The following is a 19,329-nucleotide window of genomic DNA, read 5'->3' as shown; positions in this document are numbered from 1 at the left end:
TCTTTCAAGTAACAGCTTGGGTGAGAGTCTTGAACCAATTAGCTACTAACTTATACATTAAGTTAGATGTAAATGCCTATTTAAATATACGGTAGAAAGCTGGGGCGACATGTTTTATAAACCACAAATTGTGAAAACCCTGATTATTTGACTAATTTTAGTTATTGCACATATGCTGTGTTAGAGATAACTGTTGCGCAACCTAACTTGTACCTTTGTCTCTGCGACGGTGCTAATAAAGCTTTTCTTTTTTGAATCCCCTTCCTTTCTGCTGCAAAGATGGCGGAGTACGATCTGACCACCAAGATCGCGCATTTTTTGGATCGCCATTTGGTGTTCCCTTTGCTGGAATTCTTGTCTGTTAAAGAGGTATTTACGTTTTTGTACAGTCCTATCGTTTTTTGTTACCGCTTGTTCTTTTCGGTTTGAGAAATGTTTCGGTAAAGCACATTAAAAGCCACGTGTAGTGTTGCCTATCTATTCAATGGAGCCGGCTATGGGACTAGGCCTCTAAATACGTTATAGATCTTTCGACTTAATTGTAAAAAAGCAGGTAGTCAAGAAATATTATGGAACACTCTATATAAATGATTAAAAGACCAAGCTTTCGGGATATCCCATTGGATTTTTTAAAATCACAATTGGTTTTTGGTAATAGTTCTGCAGCCTGCTTACCGGACTTATCAAAAAGGTTTTACACTTTACATTTTATACCGCTGTTTTAACAAAGTAAATATTTGTTTTATAACAAACAATGCAACAGAGTGACGTATGATATTTCACCTAAGCCTAGCTAATAAACATTTCATTTCGCTGAATTAAAGAAGCCGGTTTCTGTGTTGCTCTTGTTCTACTTATAATAAGGCTGTGAACTGGCTACAAATCTCAGGGAAGTGCCTGGGTATTTTCGGTTAAGACCACAGTAGTTTTCTATTTCAGAAAGCGACGTCATGTTGCAGTGAATTTCGCCTTGCGTATTGATAAAGCACGTTCACTTTGAATTATTGCCGCACCCTTAGTCGCTGATCACACTGGCTAAATGCAATGTGTTTTACCCCGTGAAACTAACGTAAATAACTAGTGCACCTCTCTTCCTTGATTCATTAAAATCGACCCTTGTGCGTTTCTAATGCTGTGATGTGTGGTGCATTGTACATCATTGTACTCGTGCTTGCCCTTTTATTTTCCGAATCTCGTTCGTTACCTTGTTGTGTTAAAGGTGATCCCTAAACAGTGCTGATGAAAAGATATGTTGTTCTTGGACAGTAAAATGTATATACAATTTAATGCTGGAAACCGAGAGTAGTCCCTGTAAGACCAGTCAGAATTCTGCTTATTCTGATAATAGGAAGGTCTTTATCTCCAGACTGATGCTCTAAAGCGGTTGTCTTATTTACTGTGCGAGCTCCGAAGCACAGGCTCTTCAGACTTCTATGTTGTTAAGTCACAATGATTTAGGTTTTTAAACTAAGACATTTGCGTGACAGTTTTATCTTTTGGGGGGTAATGCCACACTTTTTTGACGTCACGAGAACTGACCATAGATCTGAGGATTGCGTTGGCTCATTCCCCTCCTGTTATCATAGTAATCTTGGGAACAGGTAATAATAATTAATAATAATAATTGCTTACACTTATATAGCGCTTTTCCGGACACACCACTCAAAGCGCTTTACAGGTAATGGGGACCCCCCTCCACCACCACCAATGTGCAGCATCCACCTGGATGATGCGACGGCAGCCATAGTGCGCCAGAACGCACACATCAGCTGTCAGTGGGGAGGAGAGCAGAGCAATGTAGCCAATTCGTAGAGAGGGATTATTAGGAGGCCATGATTGGTAAGGGCCAATTTGGAAATTTGGCCAGGACACCGGGGTTACACCCCTACTCTTTTCGAGAAGCGCCCTGGGATTTTTAATGACCACAGAGAGTCATCATCCCCATCACTATACTGGGGCATTAGGACCCACATGGACCGCAGGGTGAGCGCCCCCTGCTGGCCCCACTAACACCTCTTCCAGCAGCAACCTTAGTTTTTCCCAGGAGGTCTCCCATCCAGGTACTGACCAGGCTCACACCTGCTTAGCTTCAGTGGGTTACCAGTTGTGAGTTGCAGGGTGATATGGCTGCTGATAATAGGTTTATTCCATGCTGAAATGAGAAGAAAGAAAACACAACGTTTGGCCGTGGAGCTGAAATGTTCTGATACCACACATAGTAATCTAAAATTGCTTAAATGTGTATCGTGTTTTATGTGTCTATGTATATATGGTATGTTTGTATGTGTACAGTGTATGAGCGACTCACAGAGTCAAATTCCTTGTAAGTGAAAACTTACTTGGCCAATAATCTATCTAACCACTGTAGAGTTGTGTTTTGGGCTCTGGACTCCCCACTAGAGAGAATGAGTTGTGGGTTCAAATTCCAGCTAGGTTACTTCTGTTGTACCCTAATGCAATGTACTTAACTCCGTTTGCCCCAGTAAATGTCCTTTTGTGTTAATACATACTCCCCAAGTTGTTCCACAGGACAGTTTGTTCTCACATTTGACTTACCTGGTAAAATGAAGGATGCATAATTTGAAGGATGAAGGATGCATAAATGTACTCCATTGCATTAAACACTTCATCCATTCATTATGTGACTGGGGAGGGAGAACCAACAGTTAGCAAGTTAAGTTACATGCCATCTCTAAATACTGGTGCAGATATTTTGTTGAGACCTAAATGTGTTTTGAATCATTCAAAAACAATGCCTCTTAACCCCCCTTCTGGGATTTGCAGGATTTTTGGTTGCTGAAATACTCAAGTTAAGTGCATTATTTCCAGTAACTTCAGAACTTCATGCAGTTTCTCTTCAGCTTGCGTTCTGAGAATTTGCTGCCTTTATTTATGACTGAACAGCTCTTAAGAGGTGATACATTTCATGTTGAACAGACACAGGTAGGAATGACACTATCAGTGTCGCTCTGATGCAGTGTCAAATAAACTCTTAGGGTGATTTTCCGCCTTCTAAGGTTTAATGGTGAAAAATCAGACTGTATTTTAGCTACCACACCAAAAATAAGGGCAGTTTAAGTTAAATTTACAATTTAGATAGCTAATTCAAACAGTCATCCCAATAAGAAATCTCATTCAACTTTTCAACAGCTGAAAGCAAATAAAAAAAAACCTCCAATAAAAAACGAAATAAAATGCTCGTGGTTAAGCACTTTGCTGGAATAAAAACCAGAAGAGAGGGGAGTTACCCGGAACTTGGACTGAGAACCACTGTACTAGGGTATTTTTTAAACCAAGGCCTGACTGCAGAAAAGCCTAAACCACCAAGCAGATCAATTGCTGTAATTAGCACTGGTGATTAAGGGCTGGAACAAAAGCTAGCAGAGACAGAGGTTCTTCAGGACCAGGTTCAAGAACTGCTGATTTAAGCAATCAGCAAATAAAAACATTAGTTCCTGGTACTTCTGGATTAAGTGATCAGACCACAGAATATATTGATCCAGAAGTTCTCCTTTATTGTGAAAAACAGCATGTTGGTGTCTTTTGTTACATACGTCTGGAATGCTCAATCTACCAAACGCTTAGAGAAGAGTGAACATCCTCTTTATTTTCTCATTTGCTGCAGTACTTTTCCAGGATGTGTCTAGCCAATCCCAGTTGAATACAGAAACTGGTCAGAGTGGGGAGGTCATGGCATGCCAGCCAAGCCTGAAAAGGGACATTTGGGTGTCTACCATGTGTGCTTGAAAGGTTTCTGGGGAGGCAGAAGCAGGGGCGCCGTATAAATGGCTGACCTTGCGTTCTGAATCCAAGCTTCTCTCCCCCTTGAAGAGACAAATTCCTAATGCAAGAAATTGTATATGACCAATAAAGCAATGTTATCTTTTTTTGCACACCTCCACTATTCCACCAATTGGTTCCAAGCAGTTAGAACAGTAATACTACATCCCTATACTTTATCTTCCAGCAGGTTGATCAAGGTTGGAATCTTCATTTTTGAGTACACTGCTTTAACACACTCTGCTGCCACCTTAGATCATCTGTGATCCACAGAAGATGGCGATTTTGTTACTCAAATGTCAGCATGTTACCCCAGAATGGCCTCCAAAGAAGCAGATAATTTCCATGCAGATAGTAAACTGCAGCTGTTCTGCTTGTGCACGGGTTATTTCTTCCTGGTGACCCCTGTTTTCTTGGACCTGGCCTGCCTCTCACAGAGCCAGTTGTCTGTGAACTAAAGAGTGCATAAAATAGTTTAGCACCATAACACGATTAAAGTATAAAATAATCTTGTATTTTTATGACTTTTTTGCATTTTTAAACTTGTGTTCTTATTTCACAAGACTGAAACGTGTTAAATTTGACTTAGGCAACAGTTTCTGGAGCCAAACTCATGTAAGTTGAGGGCTTTATATTTTTTAACTTTTGTTAGTTTCAATCTGGACTCGTGAAATAAATGTTAAGATGTATTTTCATGGAAATATACAGAAAAACAATTAGTACAGCTTTAAATCAAAGAATTTTCAAGGACTGAGAGCAGAAAAAACATCTACCCCCAAAATCAAAGAACTAGCTGAAGCGAATCATTGCATTTCGTTTGCGGTCCGTCTGGGGATCCTTAGTGGTGTGTCCTGTAATTTTTTTTTTTTCATCTGGATTATTGTTTTTCTTTTACAGATCTACAATGAGAAGGAACTTCTGCAAGGAAAGCTGGACCTGCTCAGCGACACCAACATGGTGGACTTCGCCATGGATGTTTACAAAAACCTGTACCCCGACAAGGAGATTCCCCACTGTGAGCACCTTGTCATCAATTTGCACTTAGCATTGCAAGCAGTTCAGGGCTTGCGTCCAAGCCTAAAGTGTTTTCTGTGAATTGGTGTGTCCTTCAGCCACACAGTAATTATATTAACTTCCAGCTTTTGCCTTGTGTATTCCTGGAAATTTGTATGGAACATTATCAGAGATGTTTGAACATTTGTGCTGAACAGTACTCAATTACAAATCGGAATCCTGCTGCAGAATACTTTCCAAGTGTTTGCAAAGGAGACAGAGAACTCGCCCGAGAGGAGTATAAAGCATGTCACCATTTTAGTGGTTTTTTTTTCCGGTCCTGTTCTCTGACCTTGAGAAAAACAGAGGAAAGATGCTGCATGCCCGTTGACAACAGAATTTAAAGCAGTCTCATGCCTAATTCTTTCAGCTGTAATCGGGAGTACAAACAATAAGAACTGTTGGTTCTGAAAGTAGGTGTTCATTATAGAAATGTCTGTAGGGGAATATTATCATGCGAAGTTAGTTTGTTTTGCTGTAGTAATTACAATCGTGGAAGTACTTTGATATAATTTGCACAGACAGTCATTAAGTAAGGATTCCCAAAACGTACAAAATTATTGCAAATCGTTAAATCATCAGCTTATTTTAGTAATTTTATGAGAAAACCGTTAGAAGAGGCACTAATATTCACACAAGATGCCCAGAGTGCGTATTTACTATTGCAAACCAGCCCCTATCTGATTATGTCCATCTTCTTAATGGGATGGTTTTGAGTTTTTTGAAAAGGAAAGCGTGTAAATCCAAAGGACATTGTTCCAAATTTCCCCTTTCCTTCTCATCTTTTCCCACCTCTTGATTTTTAGCCTTGAGGGAGAAGAGAACTACAGTTGTGGCGCAATTGAAGCAACTGCAGTCTGAAACAGAGCCCATTGTGAAAATGTTTGAAGATCCAGAAACCACCAGGCAGATGCAGTCCACGAGGTAAGGCTGCTTACATGTAAGCTGACTAACCTGAAGTTATATATTCACAAATCTGTCCCAGCTTGCCTCTTACTTAATGGTATGATTAAGTACAAGATACTCCAGCCATGACCCACAAGACATGTTTTCTAGACACAATGCGTTAGGTTCAGTCACCTTGCATTAGTTACCTGATAATATGTCTTGCATCCTTAACTTCAGCGTTAAAGTAATTTAGCAATTTGACTTGCTTTGTTAACATTACCATTCTGATTAGCAACAGCGCTAAAACATAGGAAGTAAAGATTGCGGTGATTAAAAACAAGAGTTAATATGCTTTCAAGTGGACAATGGGCATTTTACTGAGAATGACACATGGTCTCTTGAAGGTGTAAAATTTAAGCATAATGATCATCACTACAATGTATTTAATGGTAGAATGTTGGTATAGCTAGTTTGCAACACTGTCATTTTGAAGCAGAAGAATATGAATGATTGTGGATGGGTGGCTGATGTGAGAACGTGACGATTAAACCCAGTCGCTGCGGTTTGTGAATATTTTACGTTTCTTAGTAATAAAAAGTTCATCCTTGATAAAATACAACGAAATGTAGAATGCCGTGAATTCAGCATTCTTGCATTTGCCTATTCGCGGTTCGGTCTGGCCAGCGGAGTCTGGGATGAGAGAAGAGCAGAGTGGGATGAGACCGAGCCGAAGGTTTGTTTAACTTTGAACTTTCAACTTGGCGGCACGACAGCCGAGGATGGCGAGACGAATCTACAGTAGCAAGTGAGGGAGCCCCTGCCTGCCGCCCCCCAAGGCACTTCCTACTCAGGGTCCTCATCTCAGCGCGGTCTTGTTTTTCTGTTGTAACGGACACTCCCGGGGAATGACAGGCTGGCGAGGACTTTACAGGCTCTCTTCCAGTTTTATTGCCCTTTTCATTACAGTGGGGCGTGCTGATCACAGAGACGGAGAGAAAAAGTGCAGGAATCTGCTGGATGCGAGAATTCATGATAATATTATCACTGATTACTGTAAGCTTGTGGTTACTGTTGTTTTTTAGCTGATTGGTTTAAATTAACTTAAAGGCTGCATTAGTACTTTATTAAATAGGTAGTGTTACTTATCTTTTAAGTATGTATTCTATGTACTGTATACGTTATGTGACAGTACAGTGGAGGAGTTGATTATATGCGAATTGGGCTAGTTAAGACTATTGAGACCTTAATATATATATATAAAATCATGTATGTTCCGGGGGATTTGTTCTTAAACATTTATAGCCAAAGCCTGTTTTCACAGTTGCTTTCCTCGTTTGGGTAGAGATTTCCTAGTAAGACTTCACACCCAAACAAACCCCGTATTCTTAACATTTCACTCAACTGTTAATATGCAACAGATATTTTTTTGCATTGGTAGTAATCATAAAGAGCGTTTTTTACTTTATAGAATTTTGTGAATGCTGATGAATGGGGTGAAGTATTTGGTCAATTAAATAGGAATGTTACTTTGAAAATAAATTGTTTTGCACATTAGCCTTTCTTTTCAGTTTCATTGAATGGGTCACTGTTACTATCTGCAAATTGTGACTAAAAAAAAAAGTTGTGGTTACTGTTGTTTACTGAAGCTATTTAGTCCTTCCAGACAGCACCATGATTAAAATATTTTGGTTAGATTTAACCTTCAGCATTTGTTTGGATTCTTGGCCTGAAGCTATAAGATTTGTCCAAGATATTTTTTCATCATAAACTAGATCCAGGATAAATTCACATTTTTTTGGTGTTGGTTAACGTCTTCTTTTTTTTTTGAATGACCTATGTTATAGTTAGCAAATTGTATTCACTTCATTTTTGTATGTAATCTTGTATATGATTCTAGCACTCTGCAATTATTTTTAAGACCTAGTTGGACAAACACAGGATTTGGTTCAGTTGTTGGGACAGTACTCTTCAGTTTCGAGGAATTCGAACCCTGCTAGAAAGCAGATTTTACAGTACTGCTTTGGGTTACATCTTCATTCTAAAAAAAAAACATCTAAACATGTTGAGAGCAATTAAACAGGTGATTTGTGGAATTCAGTCATTTGGAAATTAAGGTCTTTTAAGTAATAGTAATTGAGACTTCATCCCTCAGAAATGAAAGTTGTCATTTTTAATATATATTAAGATCAAGTGACTTGCAGTTGTTGCTAATCGACAGGCGTAAGGTTACCTGTAAACTCTACTAGATTGGGGTTTCCATGATCAGGATTGGACACATTTTTCTTCTTAAGAGCATTTTGGTTTGTCCGCTATTTAATTTAAGCTTAAATTAATAAGGTGCTGCAGGGGTAAAATAACGAATGCAAAGACAAAATTATTATTGAAATTTAAATTCCTTAATAGGTTAAGTCCTTTGGCTCCAAAAAGAAGAAAATTGCAGTGCTGTGAAAACAGGGTTTTGTTTTCTTCATTTTGCCATTCACTATAATTAGGTTCATGAGCAGCATATGGAACATTTTTTTGTTCCATAAAGTTATTTTTGTTATGGAAGGTTTTTTTTCAATATGGAAAGGCACACAAACCAAATATATCAGTAAAGCTGAAATAATGCTGTAAACTGTGTATATGTGCGGACTTGTTACATAACTAATGAGTTCAAAATTAATTTAAAATGATTATTTCAAAGGAGTGTTGCAGTAAATTGTTGCAGACGCAGTTTAACCTCTTTGCTGCCACAGCATTTTGGAACGCTTTTAAAATGCACAATTTTAAATTTACAAAATTTTTTTTGTCTGAATTGATGTATCAATCATTAAATAGGCCTACCAGTAACTCCTTTAAGGTCAGAATATTTAATTCTCATTAAACATTGGGTTCAGTAAGTTTTGAAGGATGTGGTATTCCCTCAAAATTGTTTTATTTCTTTTGTTCCCATTTCATTTTGGCTAAAGATAAAAATGTGGTTAAATACTAGAGTACATTTAATAAAACTGCATGCAAGGCATTCTGGTTCTAGTTAGTAACCTCTTTGATATATGGTTTACTCCAGATATTGACAACTTGGTGACTCGATTGCTAAGCAGCATAAGAGAAGGAAACAACATGACAGTTTAAAACATTTGATGATGGGGATATTGGTTAACCTAGATCTTTTTCTCCCAGAATGTGTAACTTCTGATCTTATTAAATTACAATCAAATGTTTGATATCAAAATATGAAAGTTCATTAGGGCACCCATTTCAGCGGGAAGTTCATTTGGTTTCAAATGGCATGTTTTTCCTCACATTGATTTCAGCATTTTTTGAAATATTTTGTGCATACTGTCACAGCCACCTGGATTTACATGCCTGATGTAATGTAATGTTTCTTTATTAGCCCTATACAATTTCTTGCATTAGGAATTAGTCTTTTCGCATACCCCAGCTTTTCTCCATGGAGACACAGACACACAGACAGGGAGAGAAGCTTGGGGTCAGAGCGCAGGGTCTGCCATTGTACGGCGCCCCTGGAGCAGTTGGGGTTAAGGGCCTTGCTCAGGGGCCCAACGGAGTAGGATTCCTCTGCCGGCCACGGGATTTGAACCGGCAACCTTCCAGCCACAGGCGCAGATCCTCAGCCACAGAGCCACCGCAATAGGCAATAGGACGATAGGGCATTTCCAGATGTATCCTGTAGATAGAATGCTGTGCATGTGCTTCTTTGTGCGCAGACAGTGTTCTTAGGGTTTCCTGCTGTACATCATGAGGGCTACAACTCGCAATGGTGAGAAATACTAAAGCAGAAGCACCATCCACATCCACGGAACACCACAGTAATGAGAAGCCTTCCTAAATGAGCAGAGATTAATATGGCCAGAGATTAAAATGGCAGCAGCTGTTAGATTGCAGTAAAACTGTAAATAGTATGTAGTAAAGGGGGGTTTTATAAACATTCTTTGAACATCCCACGAATAGAGTAAACGTACCTCCTCCAGCTGAGTTTTGTGAGCCGACTCATTCGGTTCCCTTTTCATTAGGAGTCGGCCACATTTGAAAGGAATTGCCATGCGGTGAGCTTGGTTGCAAGCCCAAGTTTATTCATCGACTGTTACTGGTGGGTTGGCACTGCTGTCACATGGTCAACAGTTGGTCCTCATTTCCCATTTCATGTCAGGAAGGCATTTCTTCTGGTACGCCTAAAGCACGGTACGCTAATGTGCACCAAACATCTATAATTGCTTTATAGCATGCTGACCAATTGGTTTATATAATTTGTTCTTAACCATCAATTACAAGGCAGCAGGCTTTCTCTCTATCATTAAATCAAAGTTGCACGTCAGTCTTCAGGGAAGATTCGTCTGATATTCTTTATCCAGTCCAGCACTGTTGATAAAGTACAGTGGGAAACACAATACAGGTTGTATTAAGATTCTTTTAAGGTAGCAGTATTAAAAAATAAAATAAAAATGAAATTAAGGCGGGGTGTTTTCTTTTTTTTTTCAGGGATGGACGAATGCTGTTTGACTATCTGGCAGAGAAGCACAATGTAAGTAGGCTTTCCTGGTTTCTTCACATGTATTTTTAATGTTATCCTGTACGTGACTTGTATTTGAACTGGATGTTGGGGGGGTGGGTAATCAAGACTTCCCACAGCCTAGTATACTTGGTTTTCCAAAGCTTTAGACTGTTGTAGATATTTACATTGTGTGGCTGTTACAAAACAGCTAGACAGTATTTGGTCTTGCCTCAAAAATGCAAGAATTTCATATTCATTTAACGCCCTTCCTCAGTGCTTCTTGCTGTCTGCCCGCCACTGACCTGGTTCCTCTTGGTTATACAAGAGCTCAAGAACAAGTGCCATAGTAGTGAGTCTGTCAAAGCTTTTAGGTCCTGCCACCAGACCTTTCAGTTTAAATAAACACAAAATCCTGTATCACAACGCCATGTTCAGCTGCAACTTTACAAATATTTGTAAACTAGTTTTAATTTTCTTTAAATCCTTATTTTAAATCTTGGCGAATTTGTGGGTTTTTGTGTAGGTGGGTGTTTTAGCAAGCCTTTCAACAAAGTTAACCTCGCCTTCAAGAACTGCATTGATAGCACGATTGCGTAATTGCATAAAAGCTAGAGCAAATGCAGCCTGATGTGGCCAGCTGACAAACCAAACTCATTTTCATATCTTAAATACTGTGCTAAGCATTTGTCTTTTTGGTGCCACCTCTTAATGTTGCACCTTTTCTGCTCAAAGAGCTTTTCTGCTTTGTTCACCTTTTTCTATAGAACCCTCAGTCTCATTAAAATACTTTAATTTTTTTTCCCCCCGCAGTCCATAAGGCAGGATTGTATGGCCTTATTCATCCCAAAGCTTACTTTGAATGTTGATTTAGGTTTAGCACTGGTATACAGGAAGGTAGGATCATGCACCTAAATTGGAGCAAATGGATAGGTAATTCTAGGCAAATTGTTTTGACCTGCATAGATTAATAAAAGTGCCCTTAAACAACATAAATGCCAACGACTGTATTCTAACCTGAATGTATTTTTTACTGCCAGCTTGCTGCGTTCTTAAAGAAAACTGGATTCTTTCAGTAGTCTACGACTATCAGAAGTGCAGTGTTCAGGATCACCATTTTGGGTGATTTATAGTGTGCTTTCTTTTCATTGTATCAAGATGATTTCTGTAGAGGCTACCAGCATTCTTTTACTTCGGAGGCTCATTGTCATCTTCCTGCCTGAATTTTCCTTTATAGTTCCGTCAGGAGTATCTGGATACCCTGTACAGATATGCCAAGTTCCAGTATGAATGTGGAAATTACTCTGGAGCTGCAGAATACCTCTATTTCTTCCGTGTTCTGGTAAGGACTTTTAAAACTTAACTTTTTTTTTTTAAATGCTACATGAGAGCAGGCTTCTTATGAAATTGTTGGAAAATAATACACTATTATGGTGCCTAAGAACTTGTCAGTATATGTTTTTTGCTTCTCCAATGTACAATAGCCCTAATAATGAATGGGTTCTTAGCGGGTCCGGTATTTTGAAGTACCTCATCACTCTTCACAGTGTTTAAGAAAGTCAGAAATCTGACTTGTCAAGAAATCAACGCTGTAACCAAGTGCTGCTCAGTGAAGAGTCATTGTCATTTCTATTTAAACAGTTTTTAAGATTGCGTTACATGAAAGTTGGCACGTTGAAGCGCAAAACACAATATGATTTTGGCTTAAAGAGTAAGAGCTATTAAAATAAACCACAGCATTGTCTTTATGAATGAGAAATGTTTTAAAACAAATTTCAAGATCTCAACACAAAGGACGGAGCCAATTAGTTTTACCACTTAAGACTGCTATTTACAAATTGGCGCCATCAGCTGCGTTTAAATTTAATGAGTCTTTGTCTAATGGACAAGCAAAACTTTCAGCTAAGGCTTCTCTTGGAAACCTTAGTTCAGAAAATTCCCAGCATGAGCATAAATGGTTGTTTTTTTATGATGTGGCTTCTTTAGTACAGGACAATGCCAAGTACCATAAATTAAAAATATTATTCATGTACTTAGCATTTGTATAACACAGCATTTAAAAAACAAAAATGACAAGATGCTTTTTGTTCTTTTGCTACCTAGAACGATTGTACAGAAATGCCACCGATTACTTTTTTGTTGGCAGAATTTGCGTTCAGCCACGGTTTGGTTTGTAACTTGCCTGGTCTTTTTCACTTTCCTAGGCTAAGTGAAGAAATTATAGTTCTTGATCAGTAATTTAAGCACGTACGTTACATGTTGTTATTCATTCTGATTATATACGATAGGCAGCTTTTGGCAAAGAGTGGTAATGTTTTAAGTGTACGTTTCTGTCTTTGTCCCTCCTAGTGCGAGTTGTCAAAGAGGTAATTACTTTGCGCCAGTATAAAAACCAAATGTCAATGAATTATCTGTTAGTGAACCACTTTATGCTTCTGATTTTTTAGTAAAAGTGATACATTTGTGGTTGCATTACCTCTGAGTTGTTCATTTCAAGAAAGTAAAGATAAACTTTTCCAGTGGAAGTAGTTTGTGACATCAAATGTTATGTGGTCAGATAGCAGTTTATACACTAATCCAAGTCAAAATAAAACTGGTGCTCACATAGATGTTTATTTACGGATCAGAGCATAAAATGGTTTAAATAGATAAACTAATGTTAATGATTTAAGGTCACTATCTCATAGTGCTTAGTGCGTCATGTAAACATAAAACATAAATGTTGTGGTTATCACCATACTGCCATATAATGCAACTTTTTACATAATGTTTATGAAAGGCTGTTTGAAATAGCCAAACCTAATTAATTTTTAATTTTTGGGATGCATCAGTCCACTCATAAGGAATTTGCAACCAAAAAATAGATGAGATCCATCTATCCATTCATTGTTTTCTAACTGCCTCACCCAATGCAGGGAAGCTGTCTCGGCAAGCAAGGGTTGCCAGTCCACCGCAGGGTACACATAGGCATAAACTGAGACATGCACACATGCGCTAGGGCCATTTTTTTACAAGCTTATTAGCCTACCAGTATGTCTGTATGACTGTGGGGGGGGAAAAACCGGACAACCCGGGGGAAACGTACACAAACACAGTGGAGACATACAAACTACCCGCAGATAGTGCTCAGGATTTGAACCTGTGGCCCCAAGCACTGTTTTCAGAACGTTGTGCTGGTTTAAGAACAATTTACAGTTTTACACAGGTGTCGTCAGCAAAGGATTTATTGTAGACTTTGCAACAATGCCATTAGATACTAGAAAAACGGCAAGTAGTTTTGAAGGTTTCTGGACAAGTTCCTACCCATTTACTCTAATGAAGAGAGTGAACTTAAATAAACCAAAAGGAAAGTAAATGTGCAACGTTTGGAGCTGAAGCGTTTATTGAAGTATCAAAGTTTGGAAGTTTTGGAAGATGATGTTGAATAATAGCATGATGTTGAATAATAGCAATTAAAGACTGCTTGGTTACTCCAGGTTGGTTTTCTAATTATTTTATCGGATTGATTTTTGGAAAATATTGTATGAGAACAGTTTAACTGGAATATGGTGTGCAATCTTAACAAGTCCCATATGCCAGAAACTACATTTCCCTACCATATTCTAGGATAATGAGGGCATCTCTGAAAGATGAGAAAAATGGTAAATGCCAGTTTAAAGTCTCATTGATACCGAATGCTCTCATGATGTTTACTGCAGTAATTTTAGTTATTTAATAGCTTTGCTTGTTACCTTTGCCAAGATAGCGTCGAACCGTCCAGATTTTTCTTTAAATTGGTGATGGCGAGATTCAGCAAGTGATCATCCAAACTTAAAAATGGAAAACAAACATGTTCGTTTTTTCTTCTTTGCTCCCTGCAGTCCTTGAGATATACTGGTGGCCATGGTTTTGTTTCTTGTGTTGGATTCAGATGGTAATTGTGTTACTGTGGCTTAAAATGATTGAGGTCTTGATTTTTCTGTCCTGCGTGATGCTCTATGAGCCACAAAACTCTCCACGATATTGGGGTGTTGCATTGTTCAATATTTGGGAGTTATTTATAGGAGAATTTAAAAGGTTTGCAACAGAAGATTTAACCCAGGCAGTTCACAGGTGCAGTGACATGTCTGCAATAAATACACTTCCTTGTCTTTTTTTGCAAACTTCTGCTGCCATTAGTCATTCTCCCAGGTGCCTTTTCATTCATCTGAGCTTGTGATAAAAGATGTATTAATTTTCCTAATTTATTGCCAATTTTACCCTGATTGATTGAAAGCCCCACTACAAAGGTCATCCATGTAACTAGCAACACTAAATTAATCTTAAAACCACTATCATATTTTATCAACCTGGAAATGTATCATCTGGAATTGCACACATGCTAATTTGATGATCTTGTTAGCCTTACATTTAACTGGAAATGAAATATGACCATCCTAAGATTTTTTTAGTACGCGAGTTTCAGCACACAGTGATGGCTCTCAAAGATTAATCTGTGTGCGGAACTACAAATGAACATCTCCATTTAAGAAAAGGCTGTATGCAAGACATTATAAATACTGTGTAATAGTTTGCCTAATAGTTGCATAATTTATGGCACATTGTAACCATTTGAAGTATATTTAAATCAAACCTGGCCTGCCGTAGCAAATGAGTTTAACACCCCTCGTCTGCAGTATAGTAGCGTGTGTGGCTAGTGGTGGGACCAGAGCAAACTGTACACCTGTGGTGAATGTTTTCCCGCGAGTTGCTGCTGTGCTGTTTGGGATTATTCCCCACTAAAAAGCCATTGTTAGGCAAGTAGCACGATGCGTTCTCCTATTGAAGTGTTAAGTCAGCTATATAAGCCCGTATCCATATATCAATTTAAATTTAGGATACTGCTTTTCAAGGAGGACAGTTGGCAAACCGTCTGCTGCAACAACAGGAAAGACTCCCGTCACATGATGGCGGTCTTCATTGAGGGGGCACTGGAGCTCCAGCTAGGATCACATAGACCGTTTCACTGCTCTGCTTTCAAATAAGCTGGCATGTACAGTGCATGAGTTTGAAGCTCATAAATGTTGGGTTTGTAGCAGGCTAAGATGAATGGGGCTGGAAACGTGTCACTTACTTATTCATACCACGGTAAACCGTCAGCTTGGTAATGTGGTATAAAAAAAATGTTGAAGGTTTCAGAATTGCTTGAGTCCACATTGCGGTTAACCATGAAACCGGTATACCGTGACAACTGTGTTTGGCAGTGCTGGGAGCACTTTTTGTAATGGCGGTTGGACATTCTCAGCTAACAGTGATCCACAGTCACTGGAAGGGCTTCTAAGGTACTGTACATGTCAAAGGAAAAGTTCTCCATGGTCACCTGTTGTAGTAGGTGAGTGCATGTTGTTCCACTGAGGATCTTTGCTTTACTATACTAGATTGACCCCCTTTTTTACTTTATAAACATACATTTCAAAAATAGGTACCTGTCAGACCTGCACAGCTGTTGGATCAAAACTAACCTTTGTAAGTTAATCTGATGTCCTTGCGATGCCCAAGTAATTTTTCCTTTTTAAATTAGTGTCATCATTTATGGTTGTCTTATTTCTGTGCACGTTTCACGCAAATAATGTTCATGATAAAGTTCCCTGATTTATATTTTCTCCAGTCCCGTTTGCTAAACTGAGGGTCTTGTTGATGAAAGTCAGGAGGCTCCCTTTTCTCTTCTAACATTCATAATAGACTAAGATTTATTACAAATAAAAGATCAATTTAACCGACACATAAATAATAGATAGTAAGGTAAAAGTCCTGTTGGAGCTGTTTTAGCTCCTAATGTTTTTGATTTTGACAGTTTTAGGTTAATCTGGGAAAGTGTACGACATGCACTGTTCTTTAAAATGATCTACCTCTTTTTTTATACTACAGTTAAGTATATATTCTGTTTCTTTTTAATTACTTTATAAATGGAGAGCAAAAATGGCTCAGTGTTTGTAAAGCAGCTGTTTATGTCCTCTGTTCGAGTGAATGCTGATTGAGTGAATGCTCTTGAACTTATGAAAAGAATACATTTTAGTCGTGTATTAAAGATTTTTTACTAGTTGAATACTTTGGAAATCAGATAATATGAAAGTAGGTCTGTGGGAAGATAATTGCAGTTCATTGAGAGTACTGGCAGTATCTGCATTACACATGTGTACTTATATCCTCTATAAACAAAGGATTCATTGCTCGGTTCTGGTGTTTTGTGGCTGTTTTCCCACTGCCATCAAAAATATGTGAAAGACGAGCTACACACCAAGTGTCAGAGGTGCAAACCCCTTCTGATATGCCTCTGCTAAGGCACTTACTGGTCGTACATTGCAACAGGGAACACCAGAAAATACTACATTATTTAAAGATAAATATTTTACAGTAAAATTCTAAGCTACTTGTCTTCACTGTAAATGACTGTTGATTGGGGGAGTTGTCGGAAGGCTGCTGAATAAAAAAAAAAAAAGATTGTCAAATGAGATGCCACTGCTTGCTGAACTGACTTCTGCTAACACATCTGCATGACGTGCGATGTTGCAAACAGAAAAAGCCGTAACTTATATTACCAATATTGTCAGCGTCTGTTCTAGAAAGCAAGCCAGAGTTTGTTCTGGTCTTGCGTGCTTATCATTATTATTACAATATTTGCTGTTTGTCATACAAGTCTTTGTTGTTCATAGCCCCTCTGTTTCATGTTGTTAAAGTGGAAGAGGCCAAATAATCTGGAAATGTACTGTCCCGCCTGTACATAATGAGCTAATGTGCCACTGCCTCATGTGATCCATGTCTTGGGGCGTTTTTTAATTCATCTGGTCAAATTTAGGCTTTTGCAATAGTTCTGGTTCTGGTGCCTCTGTGGTTCTGTAAATGTAATGGGCCACTGAGGTCCTGAACAGCAGTGGGGCCCAGCCCTGGTCCTGAGGACTGATGGTGTTAGCCTTTAATGACAATTGATGCTTTTAAGTACTCTGCTTGCTTGTTTAGATTCTTGGTTTGCTCGATAACTCCACATCCTGTGTTTCAGAAACACCTGACTTCAGGTGTATTGTTCCCTGAACTTTAAACAGTCTTTCCTGAACTTGTTTACCTTTTCTTTTTTAACTTTCTGACTGAACGGCTGTGAGCAGGTGATCATTTTATGATGAACTGACACTGATGGGATCGACATTGTGTCACACATTCCTACAATTCTTTTTTTCCTTGACTAGTTCAGGTAGTTTAATTTTGGGCTAAATGTGTGAATGAATGGAGATCGTGGAAGCTTTCTGAAATGCGAACTGGGTTGATACCAACTACAGTGTTTGGAGAACTGAAAGCAAATGTATAAATATACCTGAAATGGAAAAGTGAAATAAATTAGCCTGTGATTAAGACCTTGTCTAAAGCAGAAACTGGAAGAAACGGTGGTTCCCTGGATCCAGGACTGGAAATCACTGCTATATGTGACTGCTAACCTGAAGCATTTTCAATGCCTCTTGTACAAAATGGCATTGCAGTGAATTCCTGAAACTGCGAGCTAACTGATGAATATTACAGGTGGTGTAGTCAATTCATTTCTCTTAGAAGACTTTAAATTCCACATATATATTAATGCAGACTTACACTTAATTCAGATTTCTTAAGTGACCAGCATCTCAACTACTTTGATTTTGTTTCAGTTTTCCGTGTTTCTGGCATCGTCAGAGCTCAGATGGACTGCTAACATAAGCAAGTGCAAAGTGTGCATAGCTGTTTGCAATCTAATGCTTTTCCCCGGCTTTGACAATGCAGAGTACTTTTCATGTAAAATAAATTTAATCAGTGTAAATCCCATATTGAATACCTGCTCTTTCCTTATCTGGGTCTTCCATCTCTACAAACCACCACATTCTGAGAGAACAGGAATACTGTAAGTCATTTACGTGGGAAACGTAAAGGGGATAAAGTGAAAGCTTGTAAATTCAGACCTAAGGTACTGTTACAAGGGCATGAAAAGAGGGAGTTATTCATATCATTGGTTAATGCTGGGGTTGGATGTTGAGAATAAAGATTGAGTGTCCTGTTGGATTTCCAGCACAGTAAATTTATTGTTGCTGGTCAGTCAGCGAATGTGCCATTTTGCTAACAAATGGAAACTCAAGGTAACTGCTGGAAAATCCAGGTATTGAAATTATTCTAGCATAGCCACCACTGAAAGCAAGTCAGTGTGCAGAGCCAACCATAATGACATGGAGTCTAGCCAAAAAGAGTGCGCACAAGCTTCCAATGAAAAACAAACACTTTTATAAACGAAATGGTGACCTTTATATTGGCAGTACAGCCGTTTTTCCCCTAATATCCATCTTTTATGAATTCTACATTTTTCAATTCATTTCACATCGTCTTAACTTGTTTCGACAAAGAGCACTTTACGGTTTAAGGCAAATCTCTTGGAATAAGCTTAGTTTTTGAGCTGTGGTCTCTTGCCTCCTTCTTCTTGAGCAGAGAATTTTTGAATGTGTTTGATTATCAGTTTTTTTTAAACCCAGAACAAACTCAAGCCATTAAATTTATGAAGCGGGTTCTAAAATAAATCCTCTTGCACATGCTTCTATATATTTTGTTTCTGCTGCACATAATTATGAACTCTTCAATGAAGAGTTTGACAATCATTAATGACTTTGACTTAGAACTGTAATGCGTATTGAACAGAAGTGAAATTGCTGTCATTTTGGAAATTTAATATTTTTCGAAAACTATTGAGGCTTGGCAAGATGCAAGAATTTTGCAAAAAAGTACAGCTTTAATACATTTTCTTTTGCACAACAGATAAAGGTAGCTGTATTTCTAACCCAATCTTAGAATCAAAACTATGTACAGTTCCAGTGGCACTTGTGTTTTTGAAAGTTATGTTTTAAAGAATTTTGTATGTCCAGTGCTACCAAACTCAACGAACATGATTTTTGCAAGGCTCCATTTTAAATTTTGCAAGCAGAAGAATGAAATCTCTTTTGAGAAGTGTTGGAGTGAACAGAATATAGGAATTTGACTGAACTGCTCTTTCCAGTGCATTTTACCATTTCAACTCCAGCAAAGATCCCAGAAAACAGGGAACGGCTCAGGACGTGTTTTTGTTGCGTGTATTGAGGAAGGCCATGAAACACAAA

General features: G+C 38.4%; 1 protein-coding gene across 1 annotated transcript in view; it reads left to right on the top strand.

Moving 5' to 3' along the window:
- The first annotated feature begins 229 nt into the window (after positions 1–229).
- LOC148651529 (eukaryotic translation initiation factor 3 subunit E-B) overlaps positions 230–19,329 on the top strand; it is a 48,800-nt gene continuing 29,700 nt past the window's right edge. Inside the window, exons 1-5 of the mRNA XM_088601914.1 lie at positions 230–369; positions 4,678–4,795; positions 5,640–5,757; positions 10,204–10,246; positions 11,451–11,555. Of these exons, the coding sequence (XP_088458040.1) occupies positions 280–369; positions 4,678–4,795; positions 5,640–5,757; positions 10,204–10,246; positions 11,451–11,555 (474 nt within the window). The 5' untranslated portion in view covers positions 230–279. The remainder of the gene's footprint in view (positions 370–4,677; positions 4,796–5,639; positions 5,758–10,203; positions 10,247–11,450; positions 11,556–19,329) is intronic.

Source organism: Lepisosteus platostomus, chromosome 12, assembly GCF_059453375.1.
Source record: "Lepisosteus platostomus isolate fLepPlt1 chromosome 12, fLepPlt1.hap1, whole genome shotgun sequence".
Taxonomy (NCBI): Eukaryota; Metazoa; Chordata; class Actinopteri; order Semionotiformes; family Lepisosteidae; genus Lepisosteus; species Lepisosteus platostomus.
This window is presented reverse-complemented; position numbering and strand designations above follow the sequence as displayed.